Source organism: Canis lupus, chromosome 24 (genome assembly GCF_003254725.2).
Source record: "Canis lupus dingo isolate Sandy chromosome 24, ASM325472v2, whole genome shotgun sequence".
NCBI lineage: Eukaryota > Metazoa > Chordata > Mammalia > Carnivora > Canidae > Canis > Canis lupus.
Genome location: NC_064266.1, coordinates 34,206,087 through 34,228,694, shown reverse-complemented (window position 1 = coordinate 34,228,694; position 22,608 = coordinate 34,206,087). Strand labels below are relative to the sequence as shown.

General features: G+C 44.7%; 1 protein-coding gene across 3 annotated transcripts in view; it reads right to left on the bottom strand.

The window, feature by feature from the left end:
• Positions 1-22,608, bottom strand: part of EYA2 (EYA transcriptional coactivator and phosphatase 2) — a 262,669-nt gene that overhangs the window by 142,753 nt on the left and 97,308 nt on the right. For all 3 annotated transcript variants that reach the window (XM_049100621.1, XM_025470310.3, XM_025470311.3), the window contains 2 exons: positions 19,369-19,511; positions 12,394-12,510 (listed from right to left, as the gene is read on the bottom strand). In XM_049100621.1, coding sequence (XP_048956578.1) covers positions 12,394-12,510; positions 19,369-19,511 — 260 coding nt within the window. The remainder of the gene's footprint in view (positions 1-12,393; positions 12,511-19,368; positions 19,512-22,608) is intronic.

Genomic DNA, 22,608 nt, shown 5'->3' with positions numbered 1-22,608 from the left:
ACCTGCTAAGTACCCTCCCTTAATCCCATCATGAACCAGGAGAGTTGGCTTTTAATGATCTCTAAGTTCTATGGCCTGATATGGTGGCCACTGGTTATATTTACAGAAGTGATAAGATTAAATGACAAAAACTTCAGTTCCTCAGTTGTGTGAGCCAATGCTCAACAGCCATGCATGGCTAGTGGCCACCGCACTGGGCAGCAGGGATGGAGAACATTTCCATCATCTTGGGAAGTCTATAGGCCAGCACGCCTTCATGGATCGTTGTTCATGAAACTCCCTCCTGACTCCCCAAAGCATGCCTCATCACCCCCACTGCTTTCATCTATCATCTACAGTGGTGTTTGGGGATGGGGGTGACAAAATAAATCGTGTTATGTGACCAAAGGAAAAGAGTATCCATTTAAACTCTATATGCCCTAAATCCGGAAGACTTTAGTGCAAGCAGGAGGCAGCAAGTCTGCCAACGCCTGTGAGGGTGATGAGAAGGTGACCGCCAGGGTGGAGGTGCCGCATGGCGCAAGAGTGCTGACAGGTATCGGGAAACCTCACCCATTTCGTCGTGTGCAGAAAAGTTGCTGATTCACACCAAGAAACCTGACCGCAGGCCAGGAACCCACTGAATGCCAAGCCTGGCTCCTGTCTCGACTGACAAAGTGAGACCAGGCGGACTTGGTCTGCTCAAGACTGGCTGGGCTGTGACAGCCTAAAAACAGCCCAGCTGCTGCCAAGAAGAAATGGGGAAATAACCCCACTTCACCAAGGGGAGGCCATGGGGCTCCAGCTCAGCTATAATTGTTAGGAGTTAACTGGAGATTTAGGGAGTCAGGGCCAGGGTCCCCAACAAGAAAGCTAAAAAGCAAGGACAGCTGGGACAAAATCGCCCTAGCATCCTGTTTTTACAACTCAGACAGGACCACAGTAGCATCCTGTCTAGCAGCCTCCGTAGGAGTGACTATCCTTCTGTAAAACATGCTGAAACAAAACAATTAACCATCAAACACTGGTCACTATCACAAGTTGAGGCAGTTAGTCTCCAAATGTTAGCCTGAAAGACCATCAACACATAAACAATAACCCAATAGGTAACAGGGAGCATGATCAAAGCCCCGATTGGCACATCTTAGCAATGTGCCCCCTAATCCACAGGGGGCCCACACTAAGGATGCTTATGATAGTTCCTAGAAAGAACTTATAAAATATCCTAGAGTTGAATGCCAAAATGGCAACCTCCTGGGCCCCTTCCCTCTCTGGAAGCTTTGTACTATTGCTCTATGAACTTTGCTTTGCTGCCCACTCCTCTTCCTCAGGTCCACCTCTTCATTCTTCCAAGTGATGTGACCAAGAACCACAGACACTAAACCGCACCCATCACTCGAGTGTTCTGGGACATGCCTCACTCATGAACAAGTCGGAGGTGGAGGTGGAAGGGGGTAATCTTTCTGGCTCCCCAAGTAGCCACCTGGCTGGTAATTTTCTCCGTGTATCTCTTAGGACCTGTGGTTCAGTTAAGAAAATATGGAACCAGATTGCAAGATGGAAGCATGAAGACCAGCCTTCTACATGAGGTATTTTTATTAAAGAGAGTGTTTAAATCAGTTTGCCAATACTGAAAAAGAGTAAGATTTCACACATCATGCTGAGCAAAGTAAGTCAACCAGAGAAAGACAGTTATCATATGGTTTCACTCATATGTGGAATATAAGAAACAGTACAGAGGATCATAGGGGAAGGGAGGGAAAACTGAATGGGAAGTCATCAGAGAGAGAGACAAATCATGAGAGACTCAACTTTAGGAAACAAACTGAGTGTTGCTGGAGGGGAGTTGCGTGGGGGCCTTGGGTAACTGTGACAGGCGTTAAGGAGGGGACGTGATGTGACGAGCACTGGGTGTTATACACAACTGATGAATTACTGAACATAACATCTGAAACTAATGATGTTCTATATGTTGGCTAATTGAATTTAAATTGAAAAATGAGATTTCACAGTAAAATACAACTTTGGGGATTACCTTGAAATATGGAAAGCTTTAGCCTCCCTAGGGCCCCATTCAAGTGTGGCAGCAATGGGCTAAAGCCCCGATGGGGTGTTGTGTGCCATAGGCCCCAGTACTCCTTGTAATGTCATACCTAACTCAATTCTCTTTCTTATTTAGAAGAATCACATCCCAGAGCAGGTTCAATCCACAGAACTGGAGAATCATTTTGAAAAGAGTAACAACTCATGTGTAATTTGAGACGTAAATGTTTCTTTTCAGTTTGCCATTTGTTTTTTTGTTTAGTTTGTTTGTTTTAGTTGTTTTGACTTTACTTCTCATGTTGTCTGCCATTGCCCCCCTCCCTCACAACCTATCTGTAGATAAACTTGCTCTCCTTTTGTTGATAGCTCTGCACTTCTTTTTTTTTTAATATTTTATTTATTTATTCATGAGAGACATGCAGAGAGAGAAGCAGGCTCCATGCAGGGAGCCCGATGCGGGACTCGACCCTGGGGTCTCCAGGATCACACCTTGGGCCGAAAGCGGAGCTAAACTGCTGAGCCACCCAGGCTGCCCTAGCTCAGCACTTCTAAGTCACGGTCAGAAAAGCCTTTTCTACTCTAGAGTTATATAAATTTTTCTTATTTTCATTCTAATTCTTCTATGATTTTACTTTTGACATTTAAACATTGATCCAACAGGGGAGGTAGGTAAGGGATGGGCTAAATGGGTGATGGGTATTAAGGAGGGCACTTGTGTTGAGCACTAGGTTTATATGAAAGTGATGAATCACTAAATTTTACTCCTGAACCAATATTATGTTATATGTTAACTAACTGGAATTTAAATAAAAATTTGAAGGAAAAAATAAACTGTTGATCCATTTGGATTTTTTTCTAGTATATAGTAAAAGGAATGGATTTTTTATCCCTCCAGATAGCTAACGAGTTGTTGCAACATGATTCATTGAATCTTCCGTCTTTTCCCAGTGACATGCCATCTGCCCCATTTACAAAATTCCCGGATATGTTTTGTCTCTTTCTGGATGTCATGCTCCCCAATATTGGTCAATCAGTCTATTCACGTACCCAAAGCAAGGTGTTTTGATTACTGAAGTTTTATAATATGCTTAAATGTTGGTATGCCTGGCACCTCATTGCTCTTCTTTTGCATAATGTCTCAGATCTAATATCCTAGTTCACAGAAAAGTAACCACAAATTGGCTAAAGATCAGAAAAGATGCTCAACCTCATAAAACACACAAATTATAATTATACTGAGAATCTGTTTTCTTTTTCATGCATAAGATTGGAAAAAACAGCCAATAACTAGATGACGTTCGGTTGGCCAGACAGGCACTCTCAGACACTGCTGGTGGGAGTTTAAATGAGGAGTATCCCTATGGAGGGTAACTTGGAGATATCTACCAACTTTAAATATGGACTTTCCCTTCCACCCAAAATTTCACTTCTGCACAAAACCTGCCCTTCAGATGTATTTGCAGGAAAACAAAATGATACAGAGGGTTATTCATAGCCATATTGGTAGTTATTGTAAACACCCAATGAGGAACTGATTAAATCACTTACAGCACATCATTCAATGGAATAATAGGCATCTGTGAAAACAAAGAGGAGGCTTTTTCTATGCATTAACTTAGAAAGCTCTTCAATATATATAGCTAAATGAAGAAAGCAAAATGCAGAAGACTGTGTACGTATATTACCTATGAAAATAAGGATATATACAAGTGTTCCTTCCATAGTGTGATAAAGCCTTCCTGAAAGGCCATTTGTTGTGCAAAACTGTGCACTAAAATAATAGCGCTTATTGGAAAAAGTAGGGTCAAGGGCAGACTTTTCAAGAGGAATGAAACTTTGTAATCAGAGCATTGACAAAAGCAATAATAATTTCAATAAAAAGAATAATAGAGAAGTGCTACACTAGAGGACATAGTTTTAAAAAGGAAGTGAAAGTATTTTGATGGAAAGGTATATGAGGACAGTGGAGGTGCTGAATTATGGAAACCAGGGCAAAATGCACCAAATATTGGGGAAATTGTAAAATAAATTCTTCAAAACCAGAGCATGTGGCCAAACTGAGGTCAAAGGAAGTACACACGGCACCAGAGACAGAACTGTATTTCTCTAAGGCTTGCTACCCATTACCCATTATGTATTTTGCACTCAGCTGCTATTACCATATGTGCTGGGAAAAATGCAAACAAACAATGCAGCTGTATTTCCACTTCTGGCCAAGATTGAGTCACATGTACTGGATTTTTCCTCCCATGTGAAATGGTTTAAAAACTAGATTCCCAAGACATTGGGCATCAGACAATGAAAGATAGCAATCCTTGAATGCAGGGAAATGAGGGGTGAGCCATGTGACTGCCCCAGTGTGGCGGGTTTCTGGAAAAGGGTACCCAGATAGCACCCACTATCTCTTTAAGCTGAACAGATGGAGCTGCAAGTCCAAGGAAGCCAAAGTAATGGGTAGGATTCGCAGAGCAGAGTAGTACTAGTAGACAGAGCTGCACTGCGAGAGTGCTCTGAACATTTGCAGACATCTCCCCTCGGATGCCCACCTGTGTACTGATAAGCCTGGGAGTAAATTACCAAGGCTGGAGGAGAAACACTTGAAAAGATGAGAAGGAACAATCCTCAGCTCTCACAACAGAGTTGCAAATAGTTCTTACCCCTGTCAGCCAAGTGGAGAAACCTCATAACTCATGGGGCATTGGACAGAACACTCACAAAGGCTTCCTCAGTAGTGGGAAAATTTTGTTAGGTCCAGAAAGATCTGGACCAAGTGTTTCTCTGCTCTATTTAACAAAGCTGAAAGCAAGACTAGAGAGGATAAAACTGTTTCTATGTACCTTAACTGCATCCCAGAACAGAGCTCAAGAATATTCATAAAAATATAAAAATATCCAGCATCCAACAAGGTAAAAATCTCAATGTCTGGCATATAATCAAAACTTATCATGTGTGCAAAGTTAGCAGGAAATATGACCTATAACAAGAAGAAAAATCAATGAAAAAAACCCCTCAGAAATGACACAGATGGCAGAACTAGCAAACACTTTAAGACAGTTACTATACTATTCTCTCTGTTCAAAGAGCCACAAGAGAAACTGGACATGTTAACTAGAGGCGTGGAAGGTTAAAAAAAGAAATAGACCCAAATCAAACACCTGAAGATGGAAAAAAAATGTCCTGAGTATAATTCACAGTAGATCAGATACTATAGAAGAAAAGGTTAGTGAACTTGAAGACATGGTGGGGAGGAAATATTTGAAGAAATAATGCCAAAATGTTTCCAAATTTGATAAAAAACACTCACAGATCAAGAATCTCAAAGAATCCAAAGCACTAGAATCATGAAGGAAATGACACCAATGCATCAGAAATGAAATTGCTTAAACCCAGTGAGGAGAAAATCTGAAAAGCAAACGAACTAATGCAACTTCAGAAGTATCATTGAAAAGAGAATTGACATTATTTCTTATTTATGAATCACATATGAGCTAATTCTTGTTAAATAAACATGCAGTCTAATTACTATGTTTGTGTTTGCTTATCCTTGCAAAAAAACCCAATTCTGGATGGATTCATAAGAACCTAGTATAAATGGTTAACCACCGGGACTTTGGAAAGTGAGTGGATGTGAGATAAGGATGGAAGAGATGTCTACAGATGTTTAAACTAGGTAAATGCATTAACTGCTCAAAAAATAATATAAAGGAAGAGTAATTTTAAGTGTATCTTTTTTCCCTTGTTACAAAAGAAAATATATTGGTGGGAGGGGAAAATAGGGAGTGATGGCTAATGTGCATGGGGTTTCATTCTGGGGTTATGATATAATGATTTATAAGAAATGTATATTTGATCATTCGGGTGACCAAAATATAATTCTCAGATATATGTGGTCTTCATCCACAGTTTCTGAAAATGCTTCAGAGTGATTAAGGTGAAATGGGTGTCTTGCTATTCATGGAGGTGACTTTTGGACCTACCCAAGGGTGGGAGCTGGTCACCAGAAGGACCACCCATGTGATTAAAGGGCTGGAACTTTCAGTCCTACCCATGACCTCTGGGGAGCGCAGGGGTCCGGAAGTTGAATCAGCCAAGGGTGAAGGACTTAGCCAGTCATTACTACATAATGAAGCCTCCATAAAAACCCAAGAGAGCAGCTTTTTGTCAGAGAGGTTCCGGGATCCCTGGGTGGCGCAGCGGTTTGGCGCCTGCCTTTGGCCCAGGGCGCGATCCTGGAGACCCGGGATCGAATCCCACATCGGGCTCCCGGTGCATGGAGCCTGCTTCTCCCTCTGCCTGTGTCTCTGCCTCTCTCTCTCTCTCTGTGTGACTATCATAAATAAATAAAAATTAAAAAAATAAATAAATAAATAAAAGGAAATTTACATTAAAAAAAAAAAAAAAGAGAGGTTCCATGCTTGGGGAACCAGAATGCTCCCATATGTCACATAGCCAGGCCCCATGAGGACAGAAGCTCCTTTGTCTAGTACTTTGCCCTACATAGCTATTCATCTGGCTATTTATTCATATCCTTTAATAAACTGCTAAATGTAAGTAAGTGGTTCCCTGATTTCTGTGAGCCAATCTAGCAAATTAACTGAACCTAAGTGGGTGGGGGTGGGGTCACTGGAAGCTCCAATCTATAGTCAGTTGGTCACAAGGACTTATGCCTGGCATCTGAAGGGAGGGTGGGGCAACCTTGCAGGGCTGAGCCTTTAACCTGTAGAATGTGATGCTGTCTCCAGGTAGGCAGAAGCAGAATTGAGTTGAATTCTCGGGTACTTTGTTGGTGTCTGAGAATTGCTTGCCAAGTGTGTGCAACTCCCCCACTGGATTTGGGTCCAGCAACCCTAAAGGAGGCATAACGACAATGTGGAATTAGAGAGTAGTGATGGTTGCCCAACCTTGTGAATATAGTAAAAGTACTGAATTGTATACTCTAAATGGATGAATTTTATGATACGTGAATTATATCTCAGCAAAAAAAAGTACATAAAAAATGAAATACCTGCATGCCCATTTTTAAAAAAAATCAGAGACTCAAACAATTTTAACACAGAAAGGGTTCCAAGGACCTTCACATCCAGGACTTCCCGCTGAGTATGGAGGAGTCATTTGTGGAGAAGGTGCCTATTCAGATCCACCCAGAAAAACTAGCTACTGAATTCCATTCCTGAAGAGCCACAAGGTGTAACAAGCTGCAAAGGATCTGAAAAGTCCTGCAACAAATACATCTATTTAACTCTGTGCTGCTATTTATCAAATGTATTTGATGCAGCTGACCAACTTTTTCAACCTTTTTATTTTTTCAGTGAGCATCTGTGAGCACCAGAATTGTGAGATACACAACTCAAATGTTCAAAGACTTGTCCAAAGTCACGTAGCTTTCTGGTGTCAGAAACTGTGCTGGACTTCACAAATCCCACACACACTGGCCCCTGAAATCTCTGGCTGAGTACACTGGCTTACAAACCCCTTTTGCTAGGCTTTTAATTTTCCAACACATCCATGAATCACATGCTTCCCATGTTCCTGAATGGCTCATGCTAGGTTCTGAGCTTTGGTATAAACACTATTAATGTTCCCTGGCCTTTGGTAAATATAAAAGGAATTCTGACAGAAGAGCTCTCCTACTATTTTAAAGCCCTCTGGAATGCAGATTTCACCAGAAGAGGAGTTTATGCTGTTGTGGAAGACTCAACAGTCTCAAATTCATATTCCTCTTTTCTTTTACTAGGACTACTTAGCCAAAACTGAGAGTTCAGGAAATACAGGTGAGCTTGGGAAGAACACAGACCATCAGACCTGAAATTAGGGTAGTGGTACAGTTGTCTCTTGAATACCTGGGGGCTAGGGGGTGCCAAAAACAAGTGTAGTTGAAATTACGCCTATAACTTGTGACTCCCCAAGAACTTAACTATTACAGAGTATGCTTATCATGATGAAAAAAAAATGATAAAAAGGGAACTACTCATAGTCCACAACGTCTTACCGTTAACAATTAACCTATATTTTGCATGTTGTATTTGCATAACCGTATTTTTATAACAAGTAAGCTAAGAAAAGAAAATATTATTAAGAAAATCATGAGAACAGAAAATACATTTATAGGATTGTCCTGTATTTATCGAAAAAAAAAGTATAGGACCAGTATAGTTCAAACCCATGTTGTTCAAAAGTCAACTGTAATAGCTAATAACTACTTTGTTTGTGACAGGCGCTGCTCTAAAGATTTCACATACATTAATTAACTCATTTAATTCCACTCCACGTGGAAGTACTATTGGCATCCTATTTTATAGGGTAAGAACCCGAGATTCCAAAAAGTAACTGGCTCAATGCCACAAGCTGGTACACTGTAGAACCAGGGAGTTCACTTAGCCTGACTTCAGGGTTACTGCTTTTAACACCTATGTCAATAAAAATAATAATAATAAATAAGAATAATAAAAAGAGCATCTAGTCTTTATGGACCTCCTCTGATGTGCCCAGGAATCATTCCATTTAGGCCTCCTGAGAGCCCCGTGAGGTCATCTCTCTTGCTGGGAAGCCAGTTCACAAATGAGGAAATGGGCACAGGGGCAAGTCAAGTGCCTCCTACAAGTTCATGGAGTATGTGGGACACAACCTGACTGCAGCCCAGGTGTGGGTTCTCCACCCCTCCGTGGCTCTGGCAAGTTCTTATAAACACTTTCAAAATGTTTTCTTCTTTTCTTTTTAATCTTTGGGGACATTTCTGCGAATAGCAGTGTTTCAGCAGGAGAAGTGAAAAGAAACAACAAAAAAATCAAACCCAGAAGAAATACATTTCAGTTATAAAAACCCTTGGGTGAACTTAAAAAAGGAAAATAAACAACCGAGCAAAGGCTGAATGAGCTCTGTGAATGTTTCTCTTTTACGTTTATTGTACATTTGGTGGAGGGGCAGTGTTATCCAAGCAGATACAGATCTCAAAGCAGGGCCTTAAGGGGCAATGACCCCGTGGAAGTTTCTGGAGTTTATGAGAGTAGGTAGAGGACGTAGGGGGAGGCGTCCCTGCTTATCTAATGCTTGCACTGTGACCTTCCACAAGCCACTCTGGTGGTGCCTCAGTTTACTCATCTGTAAAATGACCTGTAAAATAATCCCTGCTTGGATTCTTTTTGCTCCTATGAAATTATGATTTTAATTCCTAGAGAGGAAAAAAGACTCATCCCAGTTTCTAAACATGGACCAATTTCACTCGATTAGTGTTTTCAGGTCCCCTCTTCATTCCCTTCCTTGTCTGAAAAACCATCTTCCATTCTGAAACACACACGGAGTAGTTTGAGAGTTGATTTCTCCTCTGGAACAACTTGGAAAAAAAGTTAATAGGAAGCACATGGGCAGGGTGTGTGAGCGTTCTGTGTTTGTGTTTGAAAAAAAATACTTAGGGAAGAATATGTCAGGCTTGCAAAATGCCTGGGTTGTCTCAAGAGAAGTTTATGGCCATTAGCATCAGACTGAAGGTGGCTAATTGGGATAGAGTCCAGCTGTTGCCACAGCCCTTCTGGCCTCTCGGCCATGAGGACAATAAGAAAACCTGGATTATTCCCATGGTTGGGTGGCAATAGAGCAGTAGATGTTTTTTTGATTTGTGAAGGGCTGGTGGGGATTGAGTGGGGAGGAAGAGTGTGGGCCAGGTTTATCCATGGAGAATAGTCTTCTAGGTGGTTCTGTGAGGAAGGAAGGCAGGATGGTGTAGGGGGTTGTGTGCCTGGGCTCTGGAGTGCAACCGCCTGGCTTCAAATCCCACTGCCACAGCCATGTGACCCTAGGCATGTTACTCTGTCAATTTGTGCCTTGGCTTCTCTATCTGTAGGATGGGGATAATGATAGGACTGATGTCAAAGGGCTATTGGGAGGATTAAAGGGAACAGTTTATGGTGTATACACAGCTTAGGATGCTATGCAGAGTCCTGAAGGAGTCCAGGAAATAGCACTTAGAGGAAACAGCACAGGTTCTGGAATTCTAGAAACCCACGTCTGAATCCCAGCTCTGAACATTTATTGGCTCTGTGATCTTGGGTGGTCACTTCCCCTCTCTGAGCCTCGTTTCCGTCATGTGTAAAGCAGAGGTGATGGTGCCCTTCTCAGGGAGCTGCTGTAAGGACCAGAGAAGAAATAACTTACTCTATACATACTGGTCTGAGCAGGGGTGGGGGTGGTTCCCACTTTGCTTTCAATCTCATCCTTCCCTACTCATTGCCTCCAGATTCATGATTCTCCTTTGGGAGAGCCTCCAGCTGCTCACATGACTGACTCCTCTTCATCACTCAGGTCTCCCTAACCACGTGGGTGACATCAACCACCACTCCCCTCCTCACTGCCCATCGCATTGCCCTGTCCAAATCTGTAATAATCTGTTTCTTTATTAATTGATTACTGTCTGCCTCTCTCCACGAGGGATTGTTGATGGCTTCAAAGGGTCCCAGGCATAGAACTTGTACTCAATAATACACAGCGGAAGAATGATGGATGGAGAGCCACTCCTACATAACGGAATGCACTTATTCTACAAGGCCGGGGGAGGATGTCAGAATGGGGGATGGTGGACTGTGCGTATGTTCAACCTCCACAGCCTTAGAAATCCTGAGGCAGGAAGTCCCATCTCTATTCACGGAGCTAGTAAACACTGGCTTGAGAGTGATCCGAATGCAAGCTCACTTTCAGGGTCTTCACAAGTCTTTATTATCAGGATTGGTGCCATAATTCACTTCCCACTTGAAGATGGATCCCCGCAGCTTGTACCCTGCAGTGTGAGTCAGAAAGGCCACTGCGGGGAGCCAGAGGTAACAGGAGAAGCAGAGAAGAGCATGCATGGGCTTTGGGTGAGACTGGCGGATGGGGTATCACCAGATCCCTAAGATGCTCATACGGTCGGTTTCTTGGCACATGGAGTAAAATCTAAACTCCTTGCTTTGATGTTGGGCAAATAAGTCATTCCCTCTATGCCTCAATTTCCCCTCCTATAAGATACCAGCACCCACACTTCGCCGTGAAGATTGTATAAGATGATCCACACAACACTGTGCGGCACGAGGTGAGTGTTCAGTCAATGTTAGCTGATGGTGTCGCCAACAAACTCTGATGCAGGCCTTTACGTGGAAGCCACTGCAAGAGCTGGGCATTTATGCTCATCAGTCCCTTTCTCTACACACACTCCTAAGACCATTTGCTCTCCCTTCACCATGTTTTTCCTTGAAAGGCTGCCATTCATATCCATCTTTATTCTTTCCTTAATTCTTTAATAAAAAATTTAAAAACATCAAGTGGTAATACTTGCGAATAGTTTTTTTTTTTGAAGGAAAATACAATCACTCCTTAGCCCAGCCTTGTCATTACTCCTTCATTATCACATTATTATACTTTTCAGATCCTTGATGGTCAGTTTATACCAGCTTTTGTGAAGGGAAAAAGTACCAGGAGGAGGATCCAACAGATTACTGCCACCAGCCCTCTATTCCATACATCAGCCCCAACACACTCCCAGGGGTAGAACAGGAGGCCACAGAGTGGAAGTGGGCACAGAAGAATCCAGTAAGCCAGTTGCTTAAGGTATGTGGGGAAAGAGTAACTACATACTGGAGTTTACTTCCCAGAGGCCATCCTACAATGATGCCGAGCGCTGAACCTCCTGCCTGGAATTATAGCTTCTTCACCTGTTTGCCCCAAACTCCCACCAAGCTGGCATTTCTCTGGGTTTACAATGGACTTGCCTATTCCATCACACTTAAATCAAAGCCAGCTCCTACCCAGAGCCTCAGGACCCTGCATAATTTGGCTCTGTTCTCTAAGACTCTCTCCTCCCACATCTCCGGCCCCAGCTCCAGCCTTGCTGGTCTCCATTCTGTGCCTCAAACATAATCAAGACATTTCCCCCACATACAGCTTTTGCACGGGGTGTTCCCTCTGCCTGGAATACTCTTCCTCCAGGTCTGCACAGGGCTGTCTCCACCTCATTGTTTGGGTCTCTGTCCAATGTCATCTCTTCAGAGTCCTCCCTGATGACTCCATTCACAATTCCATATCTCACCATTCCTGACCCTTCAACGGCCCATCACTCTCTACCCCCAAACACCATGTTTGTTTGCTTCATGGCACTCAACCTCTTCCAAAATTAGCTGGTTTATTTGTTGCCTTGTTTATTATCAATCTCTCCCTCCTGCCATGTAATTGCCATGGGAGCAGATTTCATATCTATTCTGTTCTGTCTGCCGCTTTAGCTCCCTGAGATAGATTCTGGCACATAGTAGGTGCTCAATGAATCTGGCAAGTAAATGGATGAATGACTGGACACCTAACTTAGGCAGTGCCTTAGAGGTGGACAGGAAGGGGCCGCAGCACCACACTGACCGTGCATCTGGTAGGTGTATGGGCTCTGTCCAGTGGGTGGGGTGCTGAAGCTGGAGCCGTAGCTGAGGAATCCACTCTGGCTGGGGGAATGGTTCAAGCTGTCTTCTGTCTTGATGCCTTGGGAAAAGAAAAAGAAGCACCGGGGACACATGATTAGGATGCTTCCTTGTCACCTGCAGAAGAGCTACTGAGTCAAGACAGCACATAATTTTATCAGCTTCTAAACCAGGAGCTACAAGCTGGTGGCTTGTCAGGCAAAGTTAGCCTACAGACATATTTTGCTTGGCCTGCATATTTTTAAGGAAAATCTGAAATGAGTGGCTTTTGTTTAAAAATCAGGAGATTTCACTAAAAAAAAATCTGGACTTATGGCTTCAGTTGAGCAACAAGATGGTCTAGCAACACCATGTCTGCATTCCCATGTGATGACAGATTGTCCCCATAGGTTCTCCAGGTCACCACAAATACTGTACTGTCTCTGAGACATTAATGTTGGTTTTAAGGTACTATTTTTTTCATTGTGGTTGTACTAGGGTGTTTTTGTTTTGTTTTGTTTTTGTTTTTACATCCCAGGACACTGTCAAAAGTAGGAAAGGGAAAGACAGGTCAAGAGGGGCTCATATTTTGCACATGCAGTCAGCTTCATGCTTCCTGCTTGGCTCTGAAGGTAGTGACTTTACAATCCCCCACTCTCCAGAGTAGTGCTATATATGGTTAATGTCCAGTGGAATTTTGGGGGGAATGTATCAAATGAATGATCCTTCCTCTGAAAAGAAGCGGCTGCCACCTAACACACTTTCCACTCTTACTGTGTGGGAAATCTGTTTCTCCAAAGACCACAGTTACAAATGTGGCCTCTCCTCCAGCCAAAGTCTGACATGCTTCCCCAGAGAACAGACTGGAGAAGGCCCCTACTGAGGGAGGGGGCCTGACCCATCATCAGTAGCCCCCATAATGTATTTTTATTGAAAATGTAATAAACTCTGCTTATCTTACAGGTATAAAATAGTATCTTGATACCATTTCCATTTATATCTCTCTAAAAAACATTTCTAGTTCTGGGGCCAGTTTTAGAACTGTGGTTCCTCCTTTTCACCCATTCGGTCTTGTGAATGAAGACAATGCTTCCAAACCTTGGAGGAGCAAAGGAAAAGAAGGAGGAGAGTCCCTGCTTTCTACCCCCCAGAAACCTATCTGGGAGAAAAGCCCACCCTTGCATTTTAGAGGCAGCATTGAAGCTGGTTCACTATTCTCTCTTGAGCAGCACAGGAAGATGTCAAAGGATTTTGTAAGATAGACATGGGAGGTCTATTATATGTTCAGAGTATTGAGTTTTTTCTCCTGGTTCTGGAATTTCCAATATCACGCACCATCAGATGCCAGCAGATTCACTTCCTATTTGGGCAGACTCCCATTTCTTTGTTAAGAAATTCAGATATACTCAGGGAGATTGAAAAACATGATCACAATATTTTGCAGGCCCTCTTGTCAAGAGGTACAGTCTATTTTCACACCTCTAGAATCTCCACTGGCCTTGTGACTTGTTTTGACTGCTAGCAGTGGCTAAGTGATGAGGAGTTTTAGAGAATAGGTGTCAAGCAGCTTTAAAGCCTCTACATCTGCCCTCCTGGAAGCCAGAGACCAGCATGCTGTGAGCAAGGACAGGATTAGAGGTCAGGTTGAGAGAGAGGCTCAGCCATGCTAGCTGACCTGCCAGGCAAATACAACTGCATGAGACCAGCAGAAAGCTCATCCAGTCAACCCATAGAAGCACCAGAAATAATATATCAGAGTGTGGTTTTAAGTGATCAAATTTTGGGTATATAGATAAATGAGTTTTGGTACAGCCAAATAATGGAATATTACACGGCAGGCAAAGTGAATGAACTATAGCAGCATGCATGAACAGGGACAATTTCACAGACAGGTTGGATAGAAAAAGGAAGTGGATACTAGGGGCACCTGGTTGGCTCAGCCGGTTGAGTGTCCAACTCTTGATTTTGGCTTGGGTCATGATCTCAGGGTCACGGGATCAAGCCCCATGTTGGGCTCTGCACTGGGCATGGAGCCTGCTTGGGATTCTCTCTCTCCTTCTGTCCCTCCTATCTGCTCCCCAACCCCCGCCCCTGGGCTCGCTCTCTCTCTCTCTCTCTCTCAAAAATAAAAGAATGGATACTAAAGAAACAATGTATATAAAGTTAAAAAACATGCAAAATAATACTCTACATAGGTTCATGGCCAAATGTGACCTGTTGCTTATTTTTTGTAAATATAGTTTTATTGAACAGACACATCTTTTCATTTATGTACTATGGCTGCTTCTGCACTATGCTGGAACAGTTGAGTGGTTGTGACAGACAGCGTGTATGGCCTGCACAGCTAAAAATATTTACTTTCAGACTCTTCACAGAAGAAAATTGCTGACCCCCTATTCTACGTAAATAAATGCTGAGGAATGATAAACATCAAATTCAGGAGTGTGGCTATCTCTGAGTAGAAAGGAAGATAAGCTTTTGTTTTTTATTTCTTAAGCTGATGGTGTTAAGTTCATGGATTTTTATAGTATTATTCTTTATGCTTTTACATATGTCTTAAATAGTGCATAATAAACTGAGGTAAAACATATTCAATACCCCAACCCCAACCTCCTTCCCTCTAGTTTGCTCAAATGTGTTATTTCCTTGAAGCTGTTTCAACAAAAGTAAATAATGCCATTTGCCAAGCAGCAACGAGAAAAGTCTCCTAACAAGATTCAACAAGGTTTGTCCAGACAATGAGCAAACACTGCTTGCTCGGGCATAGGCACGTGTGGAGGAACATGGCTTTTCATCTTACCTGTCATTACTCAGTGACATGAACATTCTAGATGGGTGTGGTAGCCTGGCCCCTACTGCACTGATTGAGCACTTCCTTGAGCTGGCCCTGTGAGCTAAGCCCTTCATAGATCAAGGGTTGACAAATTATGGTCCATGGACCAAATCTGACTCTACCTGTGTCAATAAAGTTTTATTGGAACACGGACACATCCATTAGTGTACATATTGTCTGGCTGCTTTCACGTTACAGTGGTAGAGCTGAACAGCTGTGACAGAGACCGTCTGGACCACAAAGCCAGAGAGAACCATCAGGACCTTTGCAGAAAGTGGTGGCTGACCTCTGATATCAATAGTGTCATTTAATCTTCATAATACCCATGAGGGGGCCAGACTTGGTATTCCTGCTGCTGTATGAGTGAGGAAACTGAGGTGGCTCACCCAGTGTGTTAGGACGAGCCAGTGGCAGAGCTGGCATGTGAGGCCAGGACATGTGCTCTTACCACCTGCCATGCTTTGAGAACAGGGTGACTTTTCTCTTTTACACTGAAAAATAATACGGCTTCATTTTTTCTGGCTGTCAGTCAGGTGGGGTAACTTAGGTGTGATTATATCACGAGTCTTCCAGCACAGGAGGGACAGAAGGTTGGAAATGGTGCCCAAAGCTGTTGGCAGAGGTCTGTCATCGGTAATCTCCTTGCATTTATGGGATGCAGCCTCGGGCAGCAGGGTCCAGTGGTTAAGAGCTTGGACTCCAGGGCCAGGCTGCTGGCGACCCTGGGAGAGTTATTTACCCTCTCTGGTAAGGACACAGTACAGAGGACTCAGGGTGACAGCGATTCCACAATGGTGACTATTACCGATGCCTGGCCTCCTGCCCACCTCCCACCGGGGACTTGTCACTCCTACCTCTAGAATTGCACCCTGCCCATCTGTCTCCCTCAGTCTCTGCACTGCCCTGCCCCAGGCCTCCACCATCACCCCATCCACCCACTTCCTCAGGCTCCCACTGGCCTGCCTGTTTCCCTCTTCCTTCTCTCTGATCCAGGCTTCTCACAGTGACCAGAGTGATCTTTAAAAAAACCCAGATTGTAGCATATAAGCCCTTATGAACTTGCCAGTGAGTTCCCATCTCACTTGGAATAAAATCCCCAATCCTTCCCAGGTCTGAAGGGCTCTGCCCACCTCTCCTACTCCAGCCCCCACCGTGCTTCGGCCACTGGGCATCTTGGACTCACTAAATTCCTCCCCATCTCAGGGATCTTCCCAAGGGTGGTCCCCTGCCTGGATGCTGTCTCAGTTCTTAGCCGAATCAGCGCCTCATTTAAAAGGCCTCCCTGATGCTGGATCCTAGAGGAAGTCTTCCTTCTTCCGTCCTTTCTCGTGACCTACTTCTCTTCCTTGTATCATGCATCATAGTTTGAAACACGTAAAGATTTTTCAATCTTTAAACTTTTTTTCTCCCTGTAGGCTGGGATTGCAAACTCTAATGTCTTCTGGGGACAGGCAGTTAATTCAAAGGAGTCATGTGAGCTGGGTGGGGACCACGACGAATTTAGGCTAATGGGGTCAGCCCTACTCAGAGCCACCTATTCCCGACACAAAAACTGTAGGCCCAGTGCTGCCCAATCATCTCTCCTTTTAAAGGCATCAGAAATATAAATTTTTTATGTTAGCATTTTAAAATGGGCAATTAATTCTTAAAATGTCAAGTGTATTTTGTAGGTTAAGAGAGCTATCCACGTTACCCATTGGCTTTCACTTTATTACCTCTGTTCCAGACTTGTAAGCTCCGCAGAGGGCCCATTCTGTTTTGACCTCTGTGTGCCTAGCACATGACCCAATGTCATGAAGGCATGAAGGGATGAATGAGTGAATAAATGAACACAGGAACAGAGGAGAGGTAGAGAAGGGGAAGAGGGAGGGAAAAAATATATAAGATTGGGTCTCTGTACTCAAGCTACATCATGAGGTTGGGAAGAGGAGACAAGACATTAAATCAACAGTTGAGGAAACTGTGGCTTGAGGAGGTCAGAGGCAGCAGGGCCTGGACACAAAGTCTCCTGCCTTCCAATCCCACATTCTGTCCACTAGACATCTGGGGTTTCCACCTGCCCCCTCCAACTCTGGGGACCACCCCTTCCTTACATTCAGGTTGGTTTTCTTTCTTGGGTGAGCTTGACCTGATTCCTGGTTCCAAGGGTGGACGTGAGGCCCAATGTGGCCATCCAGAGCATTCTATCTTCTCTGCCCCAGTGTCTAGGTCAGCGATGGCCAGGGGAGTCCAGTAGGAGGAATCCCTGGGATAGGCCAGGAAGTCCTGGATGAGAGAAGCTCTCTTTTTGGGGGTTGTTACAACTTGGAACTGCTAGCACTGTCTTGGGCACCGCAGTGGGAGAGCCTGTCTGAGACTGAAGCTTAACCTTCCAAAGAGAAGCAGGGAGACTAATGCCTCATATTATCACTTGAGTACCTGGATTTAGCCCTGCCTGAAGCTAGAACCATAAGATTGTTCAGCTATGTTTGCTATAAACACACTTATGTCCTTAAGCTAATTAGTACTGGGCTTTTGTCATTTGCTACCAAAAGAGCTTTTGGTTGATACCTCAATTAAGATGGGAAGGACCAGCATGAATAAAAGCCATAGGCAGGGGCACCTGGGTGGCTCAGTGGTTGAGCGTCTGCCTTTGGCTCAGGTCATGATCCTGGGGTCCCGGGATCAAGTCCCACATCAGGCTCCCCAAGCTTGCTTCCCCCTCTGCCTAGGTCTCTGCCTCTCTCTCTCTGTGCCTCTCATGAATAAATAAATAAAATTAAAAAAAATAATGAAAAAAAAGCCATAGGCAGTGTGATGGTTAATTTTATGTGTCACCCTCACTGAGCCACAAGGTACCCAGATATTTCATCAAATATTATTCTGGGTACATCTGTGTGAGAATGTCTCTGAATGAGATTAGCATTTGAACCTGTAGACTGAATAAAGCAGACTGCCCTCCCTAACGTGAGTGGGCCTCACCTAATCAATTGAAGACCTGAATAGAACAAAAAGGCTGAGTAAGAGGGGTGCTTGAGCTGGGATATCAGTCTTTTCCCCTTCAGACTGGGAGCTGAAAGAAGGGCTTCTTGAGTCATGGGCCTGCCTGCTTTTAGACCAGAATTTATACCACCAGCCCTCTTGTTCTCAGGCCTCTGGACTCAAATAGGAATGATACCATTGGCTTTCCTGGCTCTCTAACTTCCTGACCACAGATCTCTTAACTTCTCAGCCTCCAGAATTGGATGAGCCAGTTCCTATGATACGCCTCTCTCTCTCTCTCTCTCTCTCTCTCTGTCTCTCCTCTCAATATAGATGCAGCGATATAGAGAGCTCCAATCCATTGGTTCTGCTTTTCTGGAGAAGCCTGACCAATACAGACAAGGGCAGGTGAGCAGTGGGTGGTGGGCCAGGTTCATAGACTCTCTGGTTCTTAGTACGAAGGTTCTCACAGTCAAAGTCTATAGGTCTGTTTTTGTCTTCCCAACATCTATTAGTTCCCTTTAAGAGAACCATCTCTCCCTCAGATACACTCCACATGCTTCAGCCTCCTTATTTCTCTCACTTTCATATCCTTGCCTAGACTGAAGTCTTGTCACATGACCCAATCTGGGCTAACGAGGGCCGCTAGGGATTCTGGTGGGGTGACTGGGAAAGATGCACTCTCCTTTTCCTGCGCATGCTGAGGTGAATGGAACTAACCCAGAGTGATAGGTACCATCTTTGCTGCCACATGGGAAGAACCTGTGTGGGACTAGTGCCAACTCAGAGGACAACATCCAAACCTGGAGTGGGATGAGTGGGATCCAAACCTGACATCATTGGAGCACCTGGATCCAGCCATACCTGATGTTAGTTGTACCTCTAGATTTCTCAGTATGTGAGTCATTAAGTTTTCATTTTTCCTAAGCCAGCTTGGGTTAAATTTCTTACTCTTGCAATCAAAAGAGGCCTGATATAGTCTGTCAAACTAAAGCCATACTCAAATGTATCTGTCATTTCTATTTCCAATCCAAAATTAGGCTGGCTGCATTTACCATTTTGCATTTAACTGAGGCAACAGGGCAGAAGAAAGACCATGATGTTGGGGGCCCCAGTGGGAAAGCCAGGGCTTGGTCTGGTACTCACTGTAAGAAGGGATTCCATAGGCTTGTGCTGGAGGAGGGTAGGTGGTGTAGGGGGCAGCCTGCTGGATCCCCGCGCTGTACTGTGTCTGGCCGTAGGCTGCCATGGCTGTGGCAGGCTGGCTGGGCAGGGCGCGTGGGCAAGGTCTGCATGGAAAAAGAGAAGATTAAATCTCCATACCCAGCCTGGCATCCCTTCCCCCTTATTTTCCTTTGGGTATTTGCTCTTTCCAGGGTAGAGACAACATCTGTGTTCATACAACCCCATTTCATTTCCCTCCTCCTGGACAGCTGGAAGACTTTATTCCTCATCTGCCTTGCAGTCAGATTCCATCATGTGATCGGATTCTGCTCCATAGAATGTATAAGCTGCTCCCAGGTCTGGCCAATAAAACCATCCCCTGTGACCCTCCTGCCCTTTCTCTTTTGGCAGCAACTGTCAAGATGGAGACGGAAGAGCTACAGTGTGGGTATCTCCTAGGTCTTGCATCAGCATGGAGAGGAGAGCTGCCCTGGGGAGTTTCATTCAATCCACACTGAACTTGAAGTGAGTGAAAAAGAAGCCTTTGCTGTGTGAGGTCAGTGGTCTGTGCCATTGAAAGCAGCAGCCTCTCCGTCCTACTCTACTTTATCCTAACTTAGACACCCTCCCAATGACTACAGCTTGGACAGGGCTGTCAATCAAGAGGCCCTGCTCTTAGCCAAGCTGTGGGCTCATGATGGAACATCACCCCATCAGATTCCACTCTGGGAATTTAAATCTTGGCCTGCATAGTTCATTTCACCAGCTATACTCTGAAGAGCCTGTCTTTTCATTTTCTTCTATTGCCTGGATCCCAGAAGCTGTCCTTTTTTTTTTTTTTTTTTCCAGAAGCTGTCCTTTTCTTGGTCTTTCTCAAGGTCTGATTATTCCACTTTCACTCACACTGGGAGCTACTTCAGATTTTCCAGGAAAATCCTTTTGGGCTGACATCAGCTGTAGAGTATATTCCGTTAACATGCAACACAAAAACACAAATGGTTTCTGTTCTCCATGCTGAATGACAGGGTCCCATGAAGACCTAGGACTTAAAGGGCCACTTACTAAGACACCTGTAATACCACGAGTGCTTCCACTCACTGTGTTCTCACCACAGGCTTGAATGGTGTCCCACAGGCTAACACCTGCAGTGTATCTCATCGGATGCTCACATCAGTTCTCTGGGGCAGGGTTTCTTGTAATTCTCATGTTTGAGATGAGGCACTAAAGCTCAGAGACCTCAAGTCACAGCTAGAAAGTAGGGGATCTGGAATTTGAAGTCGGGACTGTGACTCCAGAGTCCACACTTGTAACTAAGCTGCTTCTCACTTAGAGGACAGGGATGGATCCAGCCCTTCAGGCAGCCATAATTAAAGTCAAGGTGGGTTGTTCCAGCGGGAAGGGGACAAGGTGGTGGCCCAGGAGCCACAGGTGGTCCATGGATTCATGGATATAATTTCTCTAGGTAGTGCAGTTATTGATTTTTTAATTTGAATTCATCATTATTATTTTCAAACCAGGAGATTTCTCTTCCTCCCTCCCCTCTCCCCCCACACATACACACCTACAAGGCAGAAGTGTTAGCAAGCCTAGGTCTGCACTCCTGTGCAACTTTAGCAACCGATCTGAGTAGCAGCCACTTCTCTATCACACACCATCTACAACAGCCCCTACAGAGTCCCCCTCCTTTAGTGATAAAAACAGCTAAAAATTCTTGTGCGTATTACGCGCCAGGCACTGTCCTATCCTAATTCCTTTCTGTGTATTGATTCATTTAAGCCTCATGACAACTATGACAACCCCTCGAGGTAATTCCTATTCCTATTCCTATTTTACAGATAAGAAAACAGAGGCAGACAGAGACCAAGGAACATACTGAAAGTGCAGCGCGGATGCAGAGGCCGCGCCCTTCACCACATCACTGTGCCATGTCTCCCGTTAGCTCCCACACCTGGACACTGAGGCCAGCTGCGCCTGATATCCCGTATGTAGCTGTTCTAACTAGAGAGCCTGCCGAGATGTTAATGAGATCCCCAATTCTAGATGGGTCCCATTCTGGTTACATCTTTTTAGTTTAAAACCTGTTCATTCCCAGAATTCCTCCTGCCTAAGAAGCCTCATGGCAGTTGTGAGATGGGCACAAAACTTTATGGAATTATGAAAAGATGTTCTCCTGCTCTTCTTTTCTTTCGACTACTACTGTGAGAGAGGGTTGGGAAACTTGTTCCAGAGTGTGTGACAAACTCATTGGACCCAGAGGCGCCAGAACCAGTTCTGGAGGGTTTCATCCACCAGGGTTCCCGCTCAGGCCAGCACCCAACGATGCATCCCCAGGGTTAGGAATGAGCGCTAGCACAGCACCTTAACTGAACCTGCTCCCAAGTGACACCTGCCCTTGGAACTAGAAGATGGTAATTCCAGGCATCAACTCCTGCTTCCCATCTTCCCATCAGAATGCCCCCCCACCCCACACCCCTCTCCTGCAGATTAAACTGGGCAGGGCTGGGCAGCCCTGGTGGCGCAGCGGTTTAGCACCACCTGCAGCCCAGGGTGTGATCCTAGAGACCCAGGATCAGGTCCCACGTCAGGCTCCCTGCATGGAGCCTGCTTCTCCCTGTGCCTGTGTGTGTGTCTCTCTCTCTCTGTGTCTCTCATGAATAAATAAATAAAATATTAAAAAAAAATAGAAAACCATATTCTTAAAAAAAAAATAAACTGGGAAGGGCTATAGTGAAAACCTAGAGAACATGGTGGAAGTCCCCAACTCTGAGGCTTGAAGAAAAGTATAGATACATTTGACAGACCTCTGTTGCTACTAACAACCCCCGAAACATGTGCAGGGAAAGGAGGGCTGAGGAAGTGTGCTCCTTCTAAAGAGCTTCTCCAGTGGTTTCAAGGGAGGCGCAGGCCCACATCTGAGGGAGCTGACCCTCTAGATTGAGGGCACTTTGGCCACCTGGCCAGGCCCAGTGCAGGGCTTCCCAGGCTGTGGGGTGTAGGCCAGCAGCTTCCCGAGGGCTCAGAGGGCTCTGAGTGAGCTGTGGCCACCAGGGAGCCCCCTCTGCCCCCTGCACACCTGTGGCAGACACTAATGCTGCCCATGTGAGGGGGCGGGTCTCGGCTTTACTGGCTTGTCTCCTTCACTCGATGGGCAACTCCCTGAGGGCAGGGACCACCCCTCACCCATTTCCAGGCCTTGGGCCTCGGGGTCCCACAAGGGATGTG